The following is a 19,418-nucleotide window of genomic DNA, read 5'->3' as shown; positions in this document are numbered from 1 at the left end:
GACCATATTCCTTGAAACAATGCTACCGGTGGTTGTTAATGTTTAAAACCCATGTTTCTGTTTTCAGTTTGTTGTGCTGCATGATTATTGTGCTTTAGTAGCCATAAATGGGCTCATAATTAGCGATTTCCAGCATCACTTCTTTTAACTGGGCATCTAAAATCTACAAGTACATGATGACAAGCTTCTACAGTGGTTGAAGACACTTGTGATCACAGGAGGAAGATTTTCCACTCTGTTGCTTTGTCTATTAAAGTGCATTAGACCTAAAAAATGAGGACTATTTTAAGACATTTTAAGATTACAACTGTATATTGACCAATTACAACATTTAGACAATCAGTGAGGGTACAATTATGCAGACTCACATTAATAAAAAATAGGCTATTGTAAGCAAACTTCTGCTCCATTTGAAATCCGTGTAGATCTTTAAGGATGTGTTCTCAGAGGCATTAAAAATGTGCAAAAACAGTGTATCTGATTGTAGGTTTTCAATGCCCTTCACTCAAATCCTTAAATATACACAGAAGGAACGAAGCAAAGTGCAAGTTAAAGTTTTTTGCTTACCAGGTTCGGTATTTTGCGTCTGTTCCATCATGAATCAAATGTAAGCATCCATGAATATTATAAGCGCTACACAGATTGCTTTGACTCCTGAGTAGAACCATAATATTTCACTTTATTAATATATATATAATGTGTGCAAACACCAACAGTTACATAATCAATAGACTATAACCAGTAAAAAAATCAATGGCATGGAATCAAATTCCATATTGTATTTACAGTTTACTGTGCTTATGAACGCATTATTGACACCATTTTTGTTTGGCTATATGATATGAGGGCCTGGATCCCATAAGATTAGATGTGGTACTTTCTGATATGAAAGAAACAACAAAGGTTTACTAGAACGTTTCCTGTGAAGCCAGTTGTTTTTAAATGAAAACATGGCACAGGGGAACATGCAAGCCTTTATAAAAGTTCATGTTCGTAAAGAATTCCTGCAACGTGAAGATACTGTCCTCTGCTCAATTTCTCCCTTGATACCAAGTAGCGGATAGAATCAAGCTGATTGAGAAGGATAGGAGACTCCATAACAAATTTCACCGCAGATGTAAGGTAAGCACAATTGTGACAACTGCCCCTATCAACAAGAGGAAGGGGACCCAGGTCTTCAGGAAGCCTCCGACACTAAAATTACATAAGGTATTTAAAATGAACGTTACAGAGTACATACAGTTAGATCTATCCTATCGATCATATAAGAAGACAAAAGAAATAGGAGTTCAGTTTCCATTTTTGTTTCAGCCTGTCGAACAGATATGTTCCAAGTATTAATATAGTGTGTTGAATATGTTAGGTGGGCATAGGTAAATAGTAGTAAAGAAATTGAAGTAAAAATGCTGCCGTTAAGACATCATTAGGATGGCCCTGGGGTTCTGTCTTTAACATATATTTGCGTAAGAACGCAACTCAAAATTGCACTGGAGCCAGAAACCTGTCATAAATAAAGAGCCCAACTATTACGCTGTCCAAAGGCAAGCACGCTGTCAAAGATACTACAGACTCACCCCCCCCCTTCTTTCTCAACACTGCAACTGCATGCCCTCACAACCCCTCCCCCCCTTCACACTATCACAGTTGCACCCCCTTAATAATGTGCCTGCATTCCTTTTCTTGCCAAGCCTATGTGCCCCTCTTTGCTGTCACCCCACTCCTGCAGGAAGTGCAACAATGCCCTTAACCTCACCTACCCCACCCCAATCTATCCACCAACCCTGCATCCTCTCCCTTCCACCTCCTCAACCTTGCCTGTTCTTGAAAAGACATAACTTTGCCGGTATATAGCTATACGAGAGAGCGAGAGATTCCGGGAAGTATTCACAGCGCTTCACTTTTTCCACATTTTGTGATGTTACAGCCTTATTCCAAAATGGATGAAATTCATTTTCTTCAAAATTCTACAAACAATATCCCATAATGACAACGTAAAAGACAAAATTTATTAAAAATAACAAAAAAAAAAAAAAAATCACATGTACAGTATTTCACTAAAGTGAGTACACCCCTCACATTTTTGTAAATATTTTATTAGATCTTTTCATGTGACAACACTGAAGAAATGACACTTTGCTACAACGTAAAGTAGTGAATGTACAGCTTGTATAAGAGTGTAATATTGCTGTCCCCTCAAAATAACCACTGGCAACAAAAGTGAGCACACCCCTTGCTGAAGACAAGAAGACTAAGGACATGGATTACTGGAACGAAGATAACTTATTTGTTTCAGATGGTGTCAAGCAGCAACCAGGTGAGGAGTACAAAGACAAGTGTGTCTTGCCTACAGTCAAGCATGGTGGTGGGAGTGTCATGGTCTGGGGCTGCATGAGTGCTGCCGGCACTGGGGTGCTACAGTTCATTGAGGGAACCATGAATGCTAACATGTATTGTGACATACTGAACCAGAGCATGATCCCCTCTATTTGGAGACTGGGCCCCAGGGCAGTATTCCAACATAACGACCATAAACACACCTCCAAGACAACCACTGCCTTGCTAAAGAAGCTGAGGGTAAAAGGTGATGAACTGGCCAAGCAGGTCTCCAGACCTAAACCCTATTGAGCATCTGTGGGGCATCCTCAAGCAGAAGGTTGGAGAGTGCAAGGTCTCTAACATCCACAAGCTCCATGATGTGGTCATAGAAGAGTGGAAGAGGACTCCAGTAGTAACCTGTGAAGCTCTGATGAACTTCATGCCCAAGAGGGTTAAGGCAGTGCTGGAGAAAAAAAAAAAAAAAAAAAAACGGTGGCCACAAAAAATATTGGACACTTTCGTCCCAATTTGGACATTTTCACTTAGGGGTGTACTCATTTTTGTTGCCAACGGTTTAGACATTAATGGCTGTGTGAGTTATTTTGAGGGGACAGCAATATTACACTGTTATACAAGCTGTACACTCACGACTTTACATTGTAGCAAAGTGTCATTTCTTCAGTGTTGTCACATGAAAACATAATACAATATTAACAAAAATGTGAGGGGTGTACTCACTTTTCTGAGATACTGTATGTGATGAGAGTCACTTTGGTTGGGGGGCTTGTGGAACCCGGATTGCTTTAGGGAGGTTTGGAGACTACTTGTCCAGCGTCCCCAGCCCCTCTTATGTGTAAGTCACCCTGTGTCTATTAGGGGCACAGGGTGACCAAGAACCCGAGTCGGGTCTGCACTAATCAGACTCGCTGTACAACCATACTGGACTCAGCCTTTTGTGTTACCCTGGTTATCCTTGGTTCTGTAAGTGTGGTTTGTATTGGGGGAATGAGGGGCTCTTTCACTTGGGACTGTAATATTTCTGAACAGTGTCCCTCCGGAAATATATAAAGATATATTGCAGATTGCTAGGATATTGCAAACGTGTTTCATAGACCCTTGCTAGTGGGGTGGGGGTTTCTTATTGTTGAATACCTGCAATCTATTGTTCATGTCTGCCTTGAGTAAGCTCATTATGGGATGTGTATGTTTGTGTGGATTGGCTAAGGGGGAGGGGTTGTCAAGAGTGTACATTTCCTTCTGCTTTGTGTTTCAATAAACAGTTTGATTCTGGTTTGACTCCAAAACTTGTACTGTCGAGTTCTTGTGGTAACTATAGCCCGATTCACGGATCCCATGTTCCAGACCTTAGGAAGCAGGTTCTTGGCGGAGATACGCGGTGTCGCGGTGTCCAGATTCCGTCACACTGTACAAAACTATTCACAGCCTTGGCTCAATACTTTGTTGAAGCACCTTTGGCACCAATTACAGCCTCAAGTCTTTTTGGGTATGATGCTACAAACTTAAACCTTTTTGGGCAGTTTTTGCAGGACCTCTCCAGCTCCACCAGGTTGGGGAGGGTCAAAGCACAGCCATTTTCAGATCTCTCCAGAAATGTTCAATCAGGTTCAAGTCTGGGCTCTCAAGGACATTTCACAGTTTTCCCGTAGCCACTCCTTTGTTGTTATCTTGGCTGTGTGCTCAGGGTTGTTGTCCTGCTGGAAGATGAACTTTAAACTAAGTCTGAGTTCCAGAGCACTCTGGAGCAGGTTTTCATCAAGGATGTCTCTGTACTTTGCTGCATCCATCTTTCTCCCAGTTCCTGCTGCTGAAAAACATGCCCACAGCATGATGCTGCCACCACCATGCTTCACTGTAGGGATTGTATTGGCCAGGTGATGAGTGGTGCCTGGTTTCCTCCAGACATGACACTTGCCATTCAGGCCAAAGAGTTCAATCTTTGTTTCATCAGACCAGAGAATTTTGTTTCTAATGGGCCAAGAGTCCTTCAGGTGCCTTTTGGCAAACTCCAGATGGGCTGTTATGTGTCTTTTACTGAGGAGTGGTTTCTGTCTGGCCACTCTACAATACATGGTAATTGGTGGAGTTCTGCAGAGATGGTGGTTCTTCTGGAAGGTTCTCCTCTCTCCACAGAGAAACGCTGAAGCTCTAACGTTAACCATCAGGTTCTTGGTCACCTCCCTGACTAAAGCCCTTCTCCCTTGATTGCGCAGTTTGGCAGGGTGGCCCGCTCTAGGAAGATTCCTGGTGGTTACAAACTTTTTACACTTATGTATGATGGAGGAAACTGTGCTCATTGGGACCTTCAATGCGTCAGAAATTTTTCTGTACCCTTCCCCAGATCTGTGTCTTGATACAATCCTGTCTCAGAGGTCTACAGACAATTCCTTGGACTTCATTGCTTGGTTTGTGCACTGGCATGTACTGTTAACTCTGGGACCTTATATAGACTGGTGTGTGTGCCTTTCCAAATCATGTCTAATTAACTGAATATACCACAGGCAGAATCCAATCAAGTTGTAGAAACATCTCAAGGATGATCAGTTGAAACCAGATGCACCTGAACTCAATTTTGAGTGTAGTGGCAAAGGCTGTGAATACTTACTGTATGTACATGTGATTTTTTTTCATTTTTTTTAAATATTAGCAAAGATTTTAAACAAACTTCTTTCACATTGTCATTAAGAGCTATTATTTGTAGAATTTTGAGAAAAATAATGAATTTAATCCATTTTGGAATAAGGCTGTAACATTACAAAAATGTGGAAAAAGTGAAGCGCTGTGAATATATTCTGAATGCACTGTATATACACATACATACTGTCTATACATACACACACACACACAGAACATAGATGAGTATACACAGACTTGAGCAGTAAAAGACAAACTCACCTAACATATTTACTGTATACCAAGCTCAGAATACAGAGTTTCACCATATTCCAGTTTGTGTTATTGTACTTCATAAGGTTCAAAGCCATAGCCACATGGGAATGACAATTGTCACAGCATAAGTTGTGCTAGAACATAAAAGCAGAAAGAATTTTACATACAAAATGTGAATCAGAGATCAGCAAAGGAGTAAGCATACCGAACTGTATATAATGTTTTTGCAAAACCCCCAAAAATACTGGCAGGAGGAAAAAAAAAAAAATTTTCCTAAAGCTGCCACTTAAGATATGACTATATTTTCAAGTAGAATAGGGATCAACAACTCACTCAAAAAAAAAAAAAAAAAATGTGACAGTGTTTGGCCGCCTGATGATACTACAGTTGATCATCTTTCTGAAATCAGTTGCTAATTGACAATTAGGAGGGATAAAGGAACAGTTTCGAAAACTGTTTTTATTTGTTTAATTTTTTTTTACTAAAGGGGTTCCCTTCATAAGTGTATGCTCACAAGTAGTTTTCTAATACAGTGAGTCTGTGTTCATACCCAATCATGTAAGGGAAAGGATTTGAAAAATGGATTTATGGTAGCACAAGATTGGTTGACTGTTGTGAACGCAGTTTCATTTTTTTTTTTTTTTTACTAAACGTATTAAAGATGTATTATGCAAAGTATACATTTACCGTATATACTCGAGTATAAACCGAGATTTTCAGCATGTTTTTTCATGCTGAAAGTGCTCCCCTCGGCTTATACTCGAGTAACTGTCTTTTTTGTCTTTTTAAAAATGGCGCTGCCCGGCGCCGACGTGTCATCGCGCATGTGCCGCATGCCCGGGAATAGCAGATTGTGTTCAGGCTTTCCCGAGCATCGGCGGCGCACTTGCGGTGACGTAGTAGCGATTTTTAAATCCAAGGCGCCTCACCGAAAGGTAAGGGAGACTCCTCCACAGCCCCTACATTTCCTCATGCAGTGCTGCGGGCATGGTACAGGACATTCTCCTGTACCATGCCCGCAGCACTGCATCTCCTGTGCCATGCCTATGCCTACTGTGCCAAACCTGTACATACACTGTGCCATGCCTATGCCATCACCTGTGCTATGCCTATGTCATCTCCTGTACCATGACCTGTGCCATGCCTGTACCATGACCGCAGCCCCTGTTTTGTGTCTCGTGGTGGTCCAGTTGGGTCCAGTAGCTGCTGCATTTCCCACCCTAGGCTTATACTCGAGTCAATAAGTTTTCCCACTCTTTTGTGGCAAAATTAGGGGCCTCGGCTTATATTCGGGTCGACTTATACTCAAGTAAGTACGGTACTTTGCCAAGTTAACAGTCATTATTTCAGTAAATCAACACCTTTTCTGCTAGCTGTAGATTAGGCATTAAGCCTGGGTTCACACTATTGTGAACACAGACCTTGCATGTAATTCGCACCACATTGCTGTGCAGATCACATGTGATGTCTGTGCAATGCGAATTCAGCCATACATACATTTGTATGGCTGAACTTGCATTGCATTGGCACGAAAATGCTGCAGGAACTTTTTTTCTCCGCACTGGAATCAGATCGCATGGGTGCTCACACCCATGCGATCCGATTCCTGTCCGATTTCAAAGTTCACACTGGGATCTGTGAACCGATCTGGGTGTGTCATTAAGCCCAGGTTCATACTAATGCGATGCAGAAACCAGCGCAATTCCAGTGCGGGTTCCCACATCACATCTCCCTCGCAGGCAGTTCACACTGCCCTCTGCGAACCATTGCGGGTGTCAATACAAAGTTAATGACACCCCCAGATCAGTTCACAGATCGCAGTGCGAACTGTGAATTCGGACAGGAATTGGATGGTGATGTGAACACCCATGCGATCCGATTCCATTGTGGGGAAAAAAAAAGGTTCCTGCAGCCTTTTCGTGCAAATACAATGCAAGTTAAACCATACAAACTGTATGGCTGAATTCACATCACCCAGACATTGCATGTGATCTGCACAGCATTGCGGTGCAAATCACATGCAAGGTCTGTGTTTGCAATAGCGTGAACCCAGGCTAACTTTGTATTGACACCCACAGTCGTTCACACTGACCTCTGCGAACTGCTGAGAGTGTCAATACAAAAGGGAGATGCGATGCGGTAACAAACCCACACTGGAATCGCGCTGTTTACCGCCTCGCAATAGTGTGCACTGGGGCTTAAACAGAACTTCATGAAAACCGCTAAATACACAGTTGAAATAGATATATGGTAGCAGTTTAACCTGTCAAGGGATTTGCAATTCGGTCTGGCCAGTCCCAAGACCTGCACAACTCTACCAACCAACAGAGCCAGACTAGGCACCTGAATTTTCTCCACTTTTGTTCAGCATGACAGCCAAGTCACTTCTATACCCTTAAGCCTAGTACACACGCAACAATTATCGGCCGACCGGTCGTCCGTCTTTTGTCCAGAGTGGTGTTTTGTTGGTTGGAATGTGCCTAGACTGCACACGAATTTTCTCGCACGACAAAATTCTACTTCAGAAGTGATGTCATGTGTTGGTTTGCTTTCTATGTGTTCTTTCTTCTCTGAGCATGCCCAGACTTGCTCATAAGATTTTTCCCTGTCAAAATCTGTACTGCCTGCACGAAAATCGGCCGTGTTTTGACAGCGGACAAAAATTTTATAGCCCGCACACCAGATTTTTTTTGGCCGAAAAGTCGGATTTGGTTGTCGGAAGTATCATACTAACAAGCCGAAAATCGGCAGATCGGTCGTCGGACGAAAATTCCCTGCCGAATTTCGACACGTGTGTACGAGGCTTTAGCCTGTGACTAGTCAGTGAAGTAGAAGCAGCAACTTATTAACCACCTCAGCTCCAGGTTTTACCCCCTTCATGACCATGGCCATTTTTTGCCATTTAGCACTGTGATACTTTAACTGGTACTTGAGCAGTCATACCATGCTGTACCCAAACAAAATGTGTATAATTTTTTTTTAAACAAATAGAGCTTTCATTTGGTAGTATTTGATCACCACTGAGTTTTTTAATAAATGAAAATATTGAAAAAAAAAACATTTTTTTCCTTCCTGCTATAAAACATATCCAATAAAAAAAAAAAAATGAAAAACATTTTTAATTTATTCATAAAATTAGCCAAAATGTATTGTGCTACATGTCTTTGGTCAAAAAAAATTCCTATAAGTGTATATTGATTGGTTTGCATAAGGCCCCTTTCACACTTGCGGACCATTCAGATCCGCTTGTCAGTTTTTCAGGCGGATCTGAACGGATGCCCCATGCATCTCTATGGAGCATCGGATGTTAGCGGAGACGTGTCCGCTGACATCCGATCCGGTTCGTCAAATCTGGACGGATGGAAACCCTATTTTCCATCCGTCCAGCGGATGGGATCGGATGAGAATGGACAGGTAGCCCGTTCTTATCCGATTCCCCCATAGAGAACAGCGGGGACCTCACAGCTCCGTCTCCGCACACAGCGCGGAGACAGAGCTACCATTCGCCTGCTCAGCGGGGATCGGCGAATCGATCCCCCGCTGAGAAAAATGGAGTCCGCCGACGGACTCCAAGTGTGAAAGGGGCCTAAAAGCTATAGCGTCTACAAACTATTGGATACATACTGGAATTTTTTTTTTTTTTTAAATTCTACTAATGGCAGCGATAAGCGACTTATAATGGGACTGTGATAGTGCAGCGGGCAATCTGACTCACTGACACTGAGTGGGAACTGACACCACCAGTGACATTAATACAGTGATCGCGAGAATACTATACACTGTCTCTGTACAATGGATACTGGCTGGGAAGGAGTTAACATCTCGAGTAAGCAAGGGGTTAAGCATGTGCCTAACAATGTTTAATGTGTGCTTTGCAGGGAGAAGAAAGAGAGCTCATTCACTCTATACAGAGCCCTGTGTTGACTGTCAACACAGGGCTTTGGGCTGTGATTGGACACAGCCAATAGGTCCCGGCCATGAACTAATCACAGCGGGTCTGCGGGGGTCACTCATGCATGCGCTCTAAACCTAGAAACATGCAGCGACATACCAATACACTTTTTGCCTGTATGAGCCACCCATATGCAGTACATCGTGGGTGGGCGGTCTGTAAGTGTTTAAGATAAACCCTCTGCTTTCTCTTCCCATCAACCATGTTCCTTGCCATCACATGTGCACTGCAGCAGAGCCTGATTGGCTCCTAGTGCTGTAGTTCACTCTTTAAGTCTGAGTGCTACTGTACAATTTATTAAAAGAGGTCAATTCCTAGTCAATCCAGATTCTTATATTAGCTGCATTTAAAAATATATTAACTGTTTATTGAATACATATCTGCATTGCTACGGGTATTCCTTTTATCTGCATAGAGTTAATCTTTAAAACTGATGCAACTTTGATGTGAAAAAAGAGCTCACCATGCGATGTTTATACTCTTCAGAAGCTTCGTGGACAGCTGTATCCCATGGATTGGGACTATTGGCATAGACAAGATTAGGATCTAATTGCCAGTATCTAAATATAAAGATTTGAGCAGAATGGTGAAAATTAGAAAACAGAAAAATGAACTGATGAATATTTTTACTTTAAAAAGAAGCCACTTACTTGACTGGCTTCCCAAATGCCATACAATCTTCCTGTAAACAAAAAAATGTTGTGTTACATTTGACTGCAGTTATCCCATAATCCAAGATTATCAGCATCAAAATATCTGATGACCTCAATAGCCAAAACCAAATCAGCTGTCATTTTCTAGTTTATGTAACAAAAAAAAAGCCTCCCATTAGCTGCTTTTGTCTTCTCAAGTTTACAAAAAATATGTGGATTTCACCATGTTCATACTTTTACAGGACTAAGGGCTCTTTCACACGGAGCGGACCGTATTGCGATCCGCTCCGGCACTTTTTTTTTTTTTCCACGGACACGGATGACACTTGTGTCATCCGCTCCGTATGTCTGCATATCATCCAATCCGTTTGCGGATGATATACGGACATAATGTATGTCTATGGGATTGCGGATGACACCGCTGATATCAGATTTTGCATCCGTTCCGTTTATTAAACAGAACAAAAATAGGGTTCTGTTCCGTTCCAAAAAACGGAACAGAACTGAAAGGACGAAAATCGGATGTCAGCGGATGGTCCGCTGACATCCGCAATCCCATAGACATTCATTATGTCCGTATATCACCCGCAAACAGATGGGGTGATTTACGGACATACGGAACGTCCATGTGAAAGAGCCCTAACTATGCCATCTAAATTGTAAAAAAGTATGTTTTACTGCTACTTAAATCTCACCTGTCCTGTTACCCTAAGAAGCTGAAACAATTCTCACGTTAAAAATACCACTCAAACCCAGTGTAGCAGCTGGCAGAATAGAACTGCATTCAAAAATAAATACTAATTTTATAAATGGTTAGAGGGTATGACATTAAGCATGTGTACAATGTGGGCCACAAGTGTCCTATTCTATGGACTTCATGCAGTTCCTGATATGGACCATCCATATGATCAGCATGTGATCATTATTATCAAACGCTTTGAGAAACGCCATGCTATTCTTACTGCAAGCAAAGTGGCACAGTACTGCTTTTGATGGCTTCTAAAAAAAAAAAAAAAAAAAGTTTCACATGTAATATGCAACGCTGTTACAGTTTGCAGATTTGCTATAATGTTTTAGTTATGCCTTATTTCTCTCCCCATCATGTACTATAAATACTTGATTGGTTATGCCATTACATGAAATCAAAGCACCTTTACACAGCTATTTCCCCCACAGACTCATGTTACAACATGCAGTACAGTTTCAACCTTAAACCAGCCAAAGAGGGATCAAAATTTAAATCCATCCATGGGCAGGCTGGTTGTACTGAAGTTGATCAACTTTTCCTGCTCCTGATGATCACAGCTATACCACATGTATGTTTATTTGTGTTTCTACCCATAGAAGGGCCCAGAAACAATGGTGCACATTTTGCTTTTTTAATCGTACCTAAAACACACACTTCATTTTTTTTTTTTTTTTAATTCTACCCAAAATACACAGACCCTGACGTTAACCTAGATCAAACCTCAATCAAGCTATTTTAGCTTTATTGCTTGGAGATCTGCTGAGATCTGAATAGACGTAAATTACCAAAATTAGTGAAAAAAATTGCATGATTAATTCCAGTGCGCTACTGGAATCATTCAATTTTTTTACCTAATTTTATATGTTTTTTTGATAAGTAGCAACATAGCGATTGTATCTCCTAAAGCGCTTGGGGTTGCCCATTGCTTCTCTTTTGAGTCACTGTGGGTATTCAGTTTATACCTCAGTTTCATAAACGCACACCTCAGTTCAAGTTTAGGGGTCAGATACTATTTATTCGGTTATCAATGGAAAAAATCTCATAGCTAAAATATAAGCAAGTAAAACCACACAACACTACATGTGACTGAGACTGTATATGTGGCAGTACAAAAGCGAAAACAGCAACCTATAATTCCAGGCAAAAGCATTTTTGAAGTATTTCTAACTGTAAGCATATGCCTCCAAAAATATGCTTTATACCTGGGTGCATTATATTTGGATAAGATGACAAAGTGGTGGCCCAGGCTATGAAGTAGAACATATACAACAGATGTACTTACAGACACAAAATAAGGTCCGGCAAAGTCTCGGATTACACCAGATGATGTACAGATTCCCATGTGACCAATGAAGGGAAATAGCCATCTAAAAGAAACAAACAGGTACTGTATATACATAAAAAAAATATGTATTTTTGCTTTCCATGTGAATGTTTCCAGAACATCTCTCAGTGTTCACTCAAGTGAACAGTACAGGGCGTCAAGTGAACCGGTGCCTAAACTGCACAGTAAGGGCCAATTAACATGAACTTGCGCTAAAAAGTATGGAAAATGCATGTACATTTCCAACTATTTTAGTCGCATTTTAATGCACACTGACGTCCATTGACAGACATTTTGATGTCTGTTGACATGCATGCGCAGCGTTAGTGTGAATAGAACATATTAGAAATAGTTTTTCAGATGTCCCTCCGTTTATCTGCATTTTACAGCTGCGTTAAAAGGCAGATAAAAATGCACTGGTGCGAATTGGCCTTAAAACATTTACATATTCTGAACAGGTAGAAAAAATAAGTTTTTCTTCCCTTATTTTCTATAGCAGCCTTGTAATGTAAACAAACAGCTGGGGTGCTTGTAACCAGTTGGGATACTAACTGAAGCCCAACTTTAGAGTCTCTGGTGTGAATTTGAGGATGAATTACTTTATAGTACATGCAGCTACAAAGATCAGCAATGACTTGTTTTAAAGGAGTTGTAAAGTCAGCAAGGTCTTTTATCCGAATGCATTCTATGCATTAAGATAAAAAGCCTTCTGAGTGCAGCAGCTCCCCCAGCACTCCTGATACTTACCTGTACCCCCTCTCTGTCCGGTGATGTCCACGAGTCCCTCAGCCATCCTGGGACTCTACCTTCTGATTGGCTGAGATACAGTCGGGGCGCCATTGGCTCCTGTGGCTGTTAAAGTCAGTGAGATAATCAGGAGAGAGAGGGGGCGGGGCCAAACTGCAGCTCTGTGTCTGAATGGACACACAGCGCTGCAGCTCTGCTCGGGTGCCCCCATAGCAAGCTGCTTGCTGTGGGGGCACTCAATAGGAGGGAGAGGCCAGGAGCAGGAACGAGGGACTCGAGAGGAGGAGGATCCAGGCTGCTCTGTGCAAAACCAACTGCACAGAGGAGGCAAGTAGAACATGTTTGTTTTTGTTTTTTTTAAATGATACTTTACAATCACTTGCTTTTTTTTACCATTTAAGAATATGTAAAAAAAAAAAAAAACTTTAAATGGGCATAGTCTGGAAAAGAAGCACTTTAAATCTCATCCCCTGTTTTAGTGTGAAAACAAGGATCAAGACACAGTTGGTGGCTGACTGCCATAAAATCAATTGCCTTTCCTGAATCTCCCAGCAATTCCACAAATGTGCATGCCATGGGGTGAAAAAAAAACACATTAAAAAACATACCAAAAAACTTTGTTATGTTGGATGCATTGTCAGGATTTAATAGCTGTCTGTTTTTCCAGACCTGTGGTCCAAGTAACATTCAAGGCAATACTGCAATAAACCTCTCAAAGTGCTGGTTCACACTTCTGCGATGCGGGAACGCTGCAAATATGCAGCGTGTTCCCCGTATCGCATCCGCACATCTGGCAGTTCACACTGCCATATGCGATACGCAGGGGGTGTCAATTGAATGTTAACGACACCCCCCAGTTTAATCGCATATCGCAGTGCGATCTGACAGTTCGCACAGAATCGGATCGCATACGTGTGAACCACGTGTGCGATCCGATCCTGATGCGGCTCAAAAAATGCCTCACAATGCGTGTTTGGTGCGGATACAGTGCGAATTCAGCCATACAAAGTGTATGGCTGAACTCGCATCCGCACATGAGATCGTATGTAATGAAGGAGCAGTGCGCTCCGAATTACATGCGATCTCACAAGCCGCACTAGTGTGAACCGGCACTAAAACACAAACTGTGTTTATTAAAAGTGAAAATACCTCTACCAAAACACCCCCATTTATCCCATTTTATTTCATTGCATAATACCCCAGTAAAACACACCAAAATAACAAATGAAAAAAATGCTGCATGAAAAAAAATGCTTTTTCCCTACATTATGTTATGGACAGCTTTTTTTTTTAGGAGTGTAATGGTAAAAAATGAGAACCAAACCCAAAAGTGGAAGTGGGAGACTGGATGGAATAAGAGTTCCCGGTTTCTAAAATTAATGATATTTTACTCTGCTGTAAGCAGAAAAGCAATAAGGGTGGCATTGCAAAACTCACTATTAACAAAAGACACACACAGCTGGTAAACCCCACTATGCATCTGTATACTTGAACTTGTAACATTTTAGCAGCCCTAGTTAGGCCCCTTTCACACAGGCGGACTGTTCAAATCCACCCGTCAGTTTTTTGGCGGATCTGAATGGTCCCCCCATGCATTCCTATGGGGCATCGGATGTCACCGGAGACATGTCTGCTGACATCCGATCCGTCAAATCTGGATGGATGGAAACCCTATTTTCCATCTGTCCAGCGGATCGGATGAGAACGGACCGACGGTTCGTTCCCATCCGATTTCCCCATAGAGATGTACGGGGCTCTGACAGCTGTGTCTCCGCACACAGTGCAGAGAACAGCTGTCATTCTCCTGCTCAGTGGGGGATCGGCAGATCGATCCCCCGCTGAGAAAAACGGACTCCGTCTGACGGAAGGAGTGTGTGAAAGGAGCCCAAGACTAAAAATTTAGTGCATTTTGTTCACCTTGATCTAAATCAGGGGTAGGCAACCTTAAGAGGTCTACTTGAACAACATGGGTAAGGCAAAGATCACAGGCACAGTGTTGCCTCCGCACACCTAAATTCAAACCTCTAATTGCCGTACAACTGTGTCGCAAACGCATGCATGGCAATCATGGGTTTAAATCAGGCAGTGAGGAAGCAACATATCGCCTCCTCACCACTTGCCAAACACGCTCAGATCACTTTTCAGTAAAGCAGCTGTGCTTGCTGCACATGTGTGAGTCCTTAGTAGCATTTGGTTGCAGCACCTTTAATGCTCACTCACACGTAAAGGTGGTGAAAAGGCAAAACAACGCTGCCTGCTTTAACCCCTTGTTTGCTGTACTGCCCAAGGCTGCAGGGCATTTGCAGAGCGGCCTCATTCACTTGAATGGGTCATGCTTGGCAGGTGCTACACCCACCAACCATGACAGGGCGTATAACTGTGGCATGTGTACACCCCTGGATACTGCAGCTAAAGTGAGTGCGGTTGGGGCAGTGGTAAAAACACATCCTAAGTATGGTTTTTTTTCCAAACTGCAAATGTTAATTAACCCTTACTAATCTGAGCCCCCTATTTGGCTGCTTTCACATTGATGTGCTGCGATTTGCCGTGGGTGCCGAGCAGTGCATCTGCGACTTTCCTGAGTAAGCTGCCCTTTGCCGTAGACCTCTATTATATCTTGCAGCTGTGGTGAAAAGGTACCAAACCCGCAGGATATAATAGAAGTCTATGCTTAAGAGCAGCAAACCCACAGGAAAGCTGCAGGTACACTGCACTGCACCCACGGTGTGGGGAAAACTGCAGAACATCAGTGTGAAAGCAGCCCTATACTAGAATGCCCAGTGTATTGCTTTACACTGACCTGAAGAGCTTATCTTTCCTGCTGCTGGGCTGGCACCACTCTGGAGACCAGTAGCAGGGATAAGAGGTGAAGTGCAGTTAGTATCACTCCGCATCGAACAGGAGCCAGCAATAAAGAGGAGGCATCAGCTTTTGTGGCTTTTGCTCCCAAATACAGCTCCAACTTTACTGGGTCAGCAAGCCCAGACCGCGATCTACTAGTCACCTGGCCGCAATCTACAGGTTGCTGACCCCCGATCTAAATGGATGCAAGTTGCTACAAGAGTTGCATTTCAGTTATAAAATTATAAATATATTTAAAAAGTCAATATAACCAACAGCTTTGTGTCTTACAACATCTTTACTATTTCAGTTGTGTGGTTAACTAATTTTGTTTTTAACATAACATATACAGTATATTTATACTGAAAGAAAACATCCAGGAATGTGATTACTATAAACTTTTACTTTGTGCCAGCTTGACTCAAACAAATTCCGATTGTGAATCTGTAATTTACTGTTGTAGCTCATGCCACATAAAAGAAGTGGCATCGTCTTCCGGTAGGTGCTCTAGCAACTTACTCTCTGTATAAATAAAATATGATATGTAAATAATGAGCATCACTGCTCTGGCAGATCTGCCACTCAGGAGATGCCTTGCATTTTTTCCAATTGGCCAAGGTGGATAGGTGGGCAGGTGACAACAGGATCTCCGCCTTGGCCAATCAGAGAAAGCCCTGTATTCAGCAAAAAATACAAGGCTTATCCTGTGTGGAGAAGACGCCATAGCAAGCAACACTCATTGTTTAGTACAGAGAAAGATGCTGGTGCACCTGCCGGAATAGGATGTAGCTTCCTGTATGGAGTATAAGCTGCAACAGTAAATTATAGACTCACCATTGGCCACACAGAGGTGGCATCTGCATACATTTTTTTGAGCAAAGCTGGTTCAAAGTAAATGTTTGAAGCATATGTGGGGTAAGATGCAGAGATCACCTCTGTGACCAAGCCCTGGTAGGCGGGACGAAACATGTCAGGGGGCGTGGCAAGAGCAATGCTGGCTGAGGCCATACCCAGCCATATATCTACAGCACGGGTCGGTTTTGAGAGGCATCTTACCCTGAATACATCCCCGTCTCTGAATTAATGCCCAAAACCTGCTCCCACTTCCTTAATACTGGTAGGGACACCAGTTATCCTCTAGCTTTGAGTGGCACTCACAAATATTTGAAGCAGTTACATTCTTGGAGTTCTTTGTTAAAGCTAAACTCCAGGAGTTCTCTTTTTTTAAATTGACATTGGCTTAGGTTGGTTACATCCGATTCATCACATCTCACATCCAGATGGCAGTTGAGGAGGTAGAAATTCACTGTGCTACATACAGTCAGCGCTGGTCTTTTCTGGGTGCTGCTTGAGTGATATACAGAACACAGGGGGGTTGCTCACTCGGTACCACCTCCATCCATTGGAGAAGGTGGCGATCCATCATCTACCCCTCCTCTCAGCCTTGTCCAATCAGGGAAACCTTGTATTTATTGAAAAAATACAAGCTGTTCTCTATATAGCAAAGATGATGAGCAACCCCCTGTGCTCACACATACAGAATGCAAGTCACTCGATCGAGTATCTGGAAGAGACCAGCTCTGACAGTATGTAGCACAGGCAACTACAGTGAATTTCTTCATTCCCAACCCCCCACCCCCCCCCTCCCAGATAGGAGATATCAGGAATTAAATGTAACTAAGCTGGAACAGAGAAAGATAAAAATAAAAAATAAGATAACTTCCAGGCATTGATTAAACATAACAATTGTTTGCCATTTTCTGAAGGCCTCATTCTGACAGGTCCTGTGTGTGTGTTAATTATATTCTCTGCAAGCATTTTCTTTAGCTGAGTTATATACTCTTACGTTAACACTGGGATAGGTGTCCACACAACACAGTGAGGGAAACGGCTTCGCTCTAGGTCCGGCTTCATTTTCTCCTCCACCACTTCCGCCATCCACGGGCAACAGCACAGCTACTTCCGCCAACAATGTCAAACACCTGTCACAGATTCACTTGCCAGTAGTGATGTCACATCCACCTTCTCCCAGAGTAAAAGGATTGTGACTTTGGTCACTGAAAAGGTCTTACTTTCTGTCTTTTATACTTACGGTTATAAGTATTTTAAAACTTTCAAATGTCATTTCAGTCATTTAAGCTTGCAACTGTAAACAAAAGCACATTTTTTTTTAAACACAATTAACACAAAGTTATGTTCATGATAAAGCATGCATACATAATGTCATACAAGGAAGATTTAGCCAAAACAAAGTTGCATTATAAGCAATATGTGGAAACTAAAACTAGCACAAAATGGTTCATATGTCACCTATAGCGTTCCTTTAAAGTAGTTCTGAAACGCCTGAAAAAAAACACGAAAAACACCTTAAAAAATGCCTGAAAATGATACGCTCAGGTGTGAATGGAGCCTTAAGGTTTGAACATGCATTACAGATACTGATTTAGCCATTGTTGTAATGATATCCTGCACGGGGATACCGTTTTGTTTCAGAGTTCAGCCATGACCGTTTCAAACCAAAAGGCCACTCACTCACCAGCCCCCACCCCAATTAACTTAGTATGCGGAGCTTCAAAGAACACCTCATCTCAGCACATCCTGGCAGATGTACAGGCCGGGTCATAAACGAAGCAAACCTTATCTCAGCACATCCTGGCAGATGTCCACTTCGGCTGACCAGGCTGTGTTGTAATTCCACCGCCAAATGTTCATTAGGAAAAATGACCACAGTTACACACAAATTCATAACTTTATACCCAAACAAGATATGTCTCTAGAAAGTGTATATTTGAATGCCAAATAAAATACTGAACGAAATGAGACCATGCATGATCACTCCATCATATATGGAATGGGAAATAGCGATAAGAAATTCCCTGTATGATATATACATGTTTGAAAGCAAATCACATGCGGAATGAGGGACTAGCAGTTTAAAGAATGTAACCCTTACATATATTAGCATATCAATTCTGCTATAAATCTGTCAAAACGGGAGGTTCCTTGGCATTTTCTGAGCCTCAGGGCCGCCCATGGCCCCTGTGTTTATTGGTCAGGGACCTCTGGTGACACCCCCTGCGGGTCAGAGAAAAAGAGAAGCGGATGGGTTTTTCAGTGCTCAGGTAACATCAAGGGAGTAACATCGATCAAGTAGAGAACCAATCACATGTTCAGCTTCTGAAACTCCGATACCACTCAGGACTTTGAATGCAAGTATTTCATTTCTAATTCTTTATCTTATTTTTTCTAAATTGCTGAATTGTGTCTATTTCTTTGTAACCCATTTTTCTGTAAATATTTTTATTTGCACCAATTTTAACCTTTTTATTAAACCTTATTTTGAAAAGTGTTAAGTTTGTCACTAAGCTCTTAATGCAAAGCTACCAAAGAACCTGTCCCTTGAAGAGCTCTACTGTCTAGAATAAATCCTCTGGACATCCCTGTCTGCGGTGACAGTGAGTGTTACAGATGATTATTCTAAAGTCATAATTGGTATTTCTAAAATTACGAGCGTCCTCTGGGCTCATCATAACGTAGAGGTGGTGGCAAAGAAAGGGTTAATTTCTTAATTAGCCAGGTGACAATCGCTCTCAGCCTGCTGGCATCTAGATTGTGGTCCCGCAAGCTGGACAATCTGTGTGCCGGGTGCAGCTGAGAGTGGCATTGTTACGCAAGTGACAGCAGGGTGTGAGATTGCCTGGTCTTTGGTCACGAGTTGGGATGAGAAGGCCAGGGGTCCGATACCCGCCACAATTGTGATATACAACGTCTATATAAATGAAACCAAGTTTCATAAACACAAATATTGCTTTTTGACAAACAGAAAATATAGAAAAAAAAAAAACGTGAAGTCTATTGCCTGTAATGCCATTGCACTTATTACCGGAATATATTACCAACATTAAATATTAAGAAAATAAATAAGAAAAG

The 19,418-nt window shown here is 42.1% G+C and overlaps 1 protein-coding gene across 1 annotated transcript; it reads right to left on the bottom strand.

Moving 5' to 3' along the window:
- Positions 1 to 591: 591 nt before the first annotated feature.
- On the bottom strand, positions 592 to 17,448 carry TMEM222 (transmembrane protein 222). Its single transcript, XM_082246154.1, has 6 exons — positions 17,335 to 17,448; positions 11,859 to 11,943; positions 9,826 to 9,857; positions 9,639 to 9,735; positions 5,230 to 5,357; positions 592 to 1,194 (listed from the first exon to the last, which is right to left on the bottom strand). Exons 1-6 carry the CDS (start codon positions 17,424 to 17,426, stop codon positions 1,107 to 1,109), a joined length of 522 nt encoding a protein of 173 aa, XP_082102280.1. The 5' UTR covers positions 17,427 to 17,448; the 3' UTR covers positions 592 to 1,106.
- Positions 17,449 to 19,418: the final 1,970 nt, after the last annotated feature.

Source organism: Pelophylax lessonae, assembly GCF_965119305.1.
Source record: "Pelophylax lessonae genome assembly, chromosome: 2".
Lineage (NCBI taxonomy): Eukaryota > Metazoa > Chordata > Amphibia > Anura > Ranidae > Pelophylax > Pelophylax lessonae.
This window is presented reverse-complemented; position numbering and strand designations above follow the sequence as displayed.